The sequence below is a fragment of the Oikopleura dioica genome, chromosome PAR (genome assembly GCF_907165135.1).
Source record: "Oikopleura dioica chromosome PAR, OKI2018_I68_1.0, whole genome shotgun sequence".
NCBI lineage: Eukaryota > Metazoa > Chordata > Appendicularia > Copelata > Oikopleuridae > Oikopleura > Oikopleura dioica.
The window spans coordinates 14,784,193-14,790,481 of record NC_137293.1 but is presented as its reverse complement, the minus strand read 5'-3'; the positions used below and the strand labels follow the sequence as shown (position 1 = coordinate 14,790,481).

The window sequence follows — 6,289 nt, the reverse complement described above, 5'->3', positions numbered from 1 at the left end:
AGTCTTTGACAGACAGAAAAGTCGTAAACTGACATAAGAAAAGATCTGAAATGTCGATTGAATCTATCCAAAAACCCCAATTTCACGATGTTTTGCATCAAATTCGTTCTTTTTTCTCGATAATTGACCACAATGATTACAATCATACTATATTCTTCAATTTAAAAATCGGAAATTATGAATCAAGCTCAACTTTAAATCAAAAGAAATATGTTAAATCTTCTTCAGAAAAGCAAAATGTAGAAAGGCACCATATTTTTTCGACGCAAATTATTTTTTATGAAGCAATAAAGCGTTTGATTTGTAATTTCATTGTTATCATATTTATTCTATCTTTATTACGAGGCTAAGATTCGATGTTCAAGTTTTTAATTAAAAACTTCTGATGATAAATTAGAGACTGCATATTTCTACTCTATGTGAAATGACAGAACATTGTTCTTAGATTTTCTAGTTCCAAACATTCCAGTCAGTCTATCCGCCCGACCGTCAGTCGATCTTGAATGTATGGCTCTAGCAGTGACGCCAGTTTCCTGCTGTCATTCACTTTACAAGTGCCCTCCTTGACAAGAAACTGCTCCTCCTGCTGCGCCCCACAAAAACAGCCCCTTAGTACGGCAAGAAAGCATGTTTGCCAAAAATTAACAACAGTGTCAATTGAATTTTCTTTTGACGAAGAACTCCCTAATTGTCGTTTATACAGTAGCTGAGAGCAGTGGCCTCTTGGCTTGATTGTTTCAAGCAGCGCACCTGTTTGAAAGGTAGTAGTGCTCTTTTGGCGGATAAGATGTAAATCTGGACTTAGTGATTTGCACGGAAGGCTAAGACTTCGCTTCAACCTTTTAAGTGAATTTCCTTTCGAGTAAAGTAATCCACTCTCCGGTGAGTTAATCGCGCGCTTTGCGACTTCAAGAGCACCGCCTTAGGCGAGTGAGAATCGATCTACAAGCGGATATTGTTTCTCTGATCTTGAGATATTATCATTCGCAAAAAAAAACAGTGTTGGGACTTCCGAATCATGGGCAGAACCAAGAACGTAGAGAGGGGTTATCATTCGCGCCTATGATTCGAGCCATACAATATCTTAGAATCTGGGCTAGTGGCTAGGGTTAGGGACTAGGAACTTTCAAGGGGGGTTTCGGGGGGCGAAGCCCCCTAGTTAAGACCTTAGGTGGGAGGTCCTGGGGGGCGTAGCCCCCTGGGTTAGGTTAAAGGTTAGGGGCAGCTCGAATGATAACCCCCTACTACCACCAAGAAAAGAAAGCATTTTCTCGATCTGGGTTTTAATTGGCCGGAAGGCCATATACAGCAATCTTATTGGTCGCCCAAAAATGCACTTCCTTTTCTTGATTTGTGCCCAAATCATAACCCTAAGCCTAACCCTATTGAATAGGATATTTTTATATCCCTTATTTCTCTGAAAGTTTCTGACCCCTATTTATCGTGAAAAGTACTTGATTCTAAAATGAGGTCGGAAGAGCCTACTCTGTTGGACCCTTGTCAAGGGGAAGTTTAGACAGTGGCGGGAACATTAATTTTGCTATTTCAGGACGAATATTAGAGGTTCCTTGTCGCGTTTGTGGTGACAACAGCTCCGGCAAGCACTACGGTGTGTATGCTTGTGATGGATGTAGCGGATTCTTCAAGGTTTGTCCAGAACGCATAAATCAAAAAACGCGAAATCTGATCCTTTAGAGATCCATCAGGAAGTGCCGAAGCTACATTTGCAAGGGCGTAATCCAAGGACAATGTCCAATCGATAAGGCGCACAGGAACCAGTGCCGCGCCTGCAGATTAGAACGCTGTTTGAAGGTAAAACTAATATAATAATAGCAATTTTAGATGTGTGCTTGGGATTATCTAGCCGGGAAAGAAAGAGGGTTAGTCGAAAAATAGTAAAACAAGAACTCGAACTACTAGAATTCTCAAGTTCAAGTCTCGAACTTTTCAATCGAACTCAGGGCTGGACCCTGTGTAGAAAACCTGAGTCAGGGTCCAGAAAGATCGGCTCAGTCAATTGACGGTCTCTTTCAGGACCCTGACTCAGGATTTCGAGCCGAAAACAAGGGGCATATTCCGGCAAAATAATTCAGTACAGTCAGGAATTTGACTAACTGAATTATTTTCCTGGATTGACCACATTTTAGAGCAGAAAAATTGACAATTCTCAACTTAATAACTGCGTTGGAGTCTAGTTGACAATGAATCTGAAAATTCGGAATCAAGAATTAGTTTCATTGATTATTTTTTTTATTTTGAGTTTCGGGAAAAAGATCAAGAAGCTTATAAGATACGACGTTGATAATTCGTCATATCGCACGGCTAATACCGAAGACGTCCCGACTTTAGCAGCACTCGGTCTAATGTCGGGACAAGGCCTTTTTAAGTGCTGATAGTGTCACTCTTTCAAACTGACTAACTCACTCAGGTGCGGATGAATCGCGACGCTGTCCAGAACGAACGTGGTCCTCGAACGTCCACGATTCGCAAGCACTTGGCTTCGATGCAGGCCAAAACCGGTCACTCGTTTCCCGGATTGATGCAGCAAGGAAGTATCGCTGGCCAGTCTCCCCATGGGAGTCTAGGACTCAATCTTGGCTTTGGTAATGTCGGATTGCCCTTTTCGTTTCCTGGGCAGGCGCGGACGAGATTGCCCCCTACGCAAACAGGATCGGATTCTGCAATATATACCAATTCGGTTTTTGTCCATAAAAATGGAAATTCTTATTTTACGCTTGATAAATCATAATGATAAAGAAGTGTTATTAGTTTATCGTTTATCAGAGAAAGAAAGTTACTGATTGTATATCGGCGCAAATTGTTTATTTATTGCTGATTTCCAATAAGGATTCAATCTTGATAAAACATGTGCGCTTCGAAATAATAACTTATCTTTTTTTATTGAAAACTTACTTTTTTCATCATTAATTTTTGCTACCTTAGAAGTTCGAATCAACCGTTTAGTAAGCACGTAAAAGCTAGTTGCTTCACGGCTGAATAACGACTAAAAACATTCATATATCAAGTAACTCGCTTTTTTCAATCCAGAATCCAGTTCAAGCTATACCGAGCGCGATGCCACCGAGAACTCTTCCCGAATTGCCGAGCAATATCAACTCGTCTACCGCGAGCCAGGTCCAGGACACTTCCTCGGAAAGTGGAAACGAGGAGGAACTTGTTACATCCTCGACAAACCACGATGTAGAGGTAATTACTCGAAAACGAATAAGAGTTTCATAATTTTGTCTTTTTGCTAGGTAGTCGACATGGGCAATTCCCAAGAAAGCGAGGACGAAGACAACTCGACTTCGGCAGAGATGAGTCCGCAAGCGGCTCAACTCAGAGCCGGGCTTCATACTTTTCGGATGCTGCTTGCTGAATTTTCGTCAAAATCGCTCTTTGATTGCATTCGCTGGGTGAAGAATCAACCCTACTTGTCGGCCGTGCCTAAGGAAAATAAGGTAAGAGAAGTGATGAATACCAGATCATCGAATTCTTCCTGCTGTTAAAGGACTGACACCCTTATTTCTATCAAAATTAAGATCGCGATGCTAGAAGATTTCTGGGCCTCGTTTATGATGCTTGAAATGGTTGAATGGTTGACTCCGATGATCAAAGCGCAGATTCGACTTACTTCCGAGCAGCAATCGTAAGTCATTTTCAACTAGCCACATTTTCTAATGCTATTTTCAGACTTTCCTTTTGGGACTTGGTCGAAGAAGTTCAATCGCTTAATTTGACTGAGAAAATCACCACCCGCGGGCTCTTGGTTCTCTACGGTAAGAACCCATTGTTTTCGCGCCTAATTTGCGTCAATTCTATTTCGGTATTATCATTTTCTGGAACTTCTCTGAGAGACTCTAATAATTTCGTTCTAAATGAAGATTTCGCTAATCCCATTTTATCATCGTTTCTTTTCAGCCATGTCGGACTTTTTCAACAGCTCTGGAATTCATGACGTAACAACTGATTCCCTGGTCTCTCGATTACGAGACGGTAAGTGCCATTAATACTGTAATTGGCTTAGCAATTACGTAATTTTTCATTTGAATTAGAAGTGATAGTAATCCGTTATTCGAGTGTAATTGTTGATTATTCCTGTATGCTACTTGTTGAACAAAATACTAAATTGAAACATGCATAATTTGTTTTGCCCAAAATTTGTTCCTTGGATAACTTTGAGTTTGCCCAAAGCAAAGGAGCAGGATCATTTGTTTTTCTGGAGGACTTATTGAAGAATATTAGTTAATAATTCGATTGTCAGCACTGTCTAATTTTGAACAGAAAGCACCATCTTACCATTATTGAGTAACTGGCTTGATGAATGTTTTGCTTCCTCCTTTTTCATTGAATATTTTTAGTAAACAAAGAGTCAATGGATCGAATGCTCTTCAACAACATGTTTCCATTGCCGATAAGCACCATGATGGCTGACCTCTTTGATTCCGTATAAACTCAATTTCGTAGCGTAGAAACCTTTCATTTCATATTTATTTGTTCCTTCTTTTTTAGATTTTTTTTTTAAGTTCCTGCAAATAAAGATGTCTTTCTACTCGTCTTTCTTGAATTTTTCTATTTCGCAGATCCTTAAAATCGAATTTGTTGTCAATTATCAACGAGTGTTTTTGGTTAAATCAAGGCATTGACCGACTTCGCCAGTTATTATGGTAGATTCTAAGATGTGGAGTAATATTACCAAGTAAAAGAGGTCATTTTTGAGGTTTGTTTTGTGTTTTCGCGCGAATAGAAACCCAATTTTTGATAAACTATTTAGATGTAATGGGTCAAAATAGTCCGGACTCCGGACTCTCAATTATCGCGGACATAATCGTATTAAAGACTATTAAGGTTCTACCAAATTGTTGATATGTGAACAGAAACGCTTTTATAAACGATCGAAACAAGCTCTTGAATTGCTAAATACAGTATTTTTATTGGAATTATAACAGTTGTGCAGTGTATAAAATAAAATTCAAAGAATTACTCGTCGGAGTCAGATTCCGCCTCTACATAGATTTGTTTATAAGTGAATCGCCTGTTGCAACCATTTTTCGGGCAGGTTCGTCTTGTTTGGATGCATGTGTAGCCAAAGCTATGTCCGCATGGAAGAAGCGCTTTTTGGTGGCCATCGGCGTTGTAATACGGAAGTGGGCAAAGTGAGCAGAAATTTTTCATGCTGTCTATAAAATATTTGTTAGGGAAAATAAGGTGTAAGCATTTTAAGGCTCACGAGTTTTTCTGAATTTTCGAGGAGGTTCCCACTGACATCTTTCCGAATATTTGTAGCTGCAGAAGCTGAATCGTTTTCTCGTACGGCTGTGAATTTTTTCCTGTTCTTCTACTTTTCCCCAGATGATCTTGAATTTCGCCATGCTCGTATCTTCCTCATCCTGAGCCTTTTTCAATTCTTCTTAAGCTTTTTTGGCCGCTTTTTCCATCTTTTGATTTCATTTTGAGCTTTTTTCGCGTTTTCTTTTGCGGTTTCGATCGCTTTTTCCGCCTCTTCTGCCTTTTTCTTTGCCAAATAAAGTTTACCTCCTTTTTCTGTTCGCTCTTTGAACATTCCATAGTAATTTTTCTCAGCTTGAATGAGCTCAATCTCCGACTTCTCAAAGCATTGCTGAAGATAGGCAAGCTTGTATCTCTGCTCTAAATTTAAAAAATATATTTTCACGTCTTCCTGTATTTTTACCTTCTGGTTCGGCAGTCCACTCAATTCCAGCGTCGCAGCAAAGGCCCACCACGAACTGCTGGTAATTCAAATCTTTGGCGTTGCATCCCTTTCCACTTTTAAAAGCAGGGCATCGAAATTTCGCATCGGAAGGTGTGTATTTAAATTCATCGTCGTCATAGAGGTAGCGAAACTTGTTAGAACAGCAATGCCGACAGATTCTTTCAATTTCCGATTCTTCAAAAGAACTATCTTCCGATTCGTCAATGGCTTGTTGATCAGTTGTTTCTAAAACCCCACTAGAATGATAGTTGACTTAAGGGGGTAGAAACAGCTTTCTCGATTTTGGACTGTAGCTACATAAAAGAAAACATAAGATTTATTTATGTTAACGAAAATTCCTCATAAATGTTCTTAGAAAAGGGGTAGAGGTTTACAAAACTTTGAATGAAATTTATTTAACTATTAGGTGAATCGAGATATTCGTGTTTGAAAAGTGGCGAAAATCGAGAATTTCGGAGAGATGAGTTGCTTCTGAGCCCGTCTACTCAAAAAATTGATAACTAAAACAAATTTCGAGGGAGATGTTCCTAGATCTAAGATGTATCTATCTTAATC

The 6,289-nt window shown here is 39.5% G+C and overlaps 1 protein-coding gene across 1 annotated transcript; it reads left to right on the top strand.

Annotated features, from left to right (window-relative positions):
• The first annotated feature begins 1,553 nt into the window (after window positions 1–1,553).
• On the top strand, window positions 1,554–4,453 carry LOC145702056 (protein tailless-like). The gene is made up of 9 exons (XM_081779268.1): window positions 1,554–1,647; window positions 1,696–1,812; window positions 2,429–2,698; window positions 3,049–3,207; window positions 3,258–3,461; window positions 3,543–3,649; window positions 3,694–3,779; window positions 3,922–3,996; window positions 4,362–4,453. The coding sequence occupies exons 3-9, from the start codon at window positions 2,435–2,437 to the stop codon at window positions 4,451–4,453; spliced, it is 987 nt and encodes a 328-aa protein (XP_081635394.1). The 5' UTR covers window positions 1,554–1,647; window positions 1,696–1,812; window positions 2,429–2,434.
• The last annotated feature ends 1,836 nt before the right edge of the window (window positions 4,454–6,289 follow it).

Bases quoted from the DNA above. Each gene is read 5' to 3' on its own strand.
- LOC145702056 (XM_081779268.1), top strand. From the start codon at position 2,435: ATGAATCGCGACGCTGTCCAGAACGAACGTGGTCCTCGAACGTCCACG. The intron at 2,699-3,048 runs GTTTTTGTCCAT...TTTTCAATCCAG, and splicing joins CTGCAATATATACCAATTCG to AATCCAGTTCAAGCTATACC. The intron at 3,208-3,257 runs GTAATTACTCGA...TCTTTTTGCTAG, and splicing joins CGACAAACCACGATGTAGAG to GTAGTCGACATGGGCAATTC.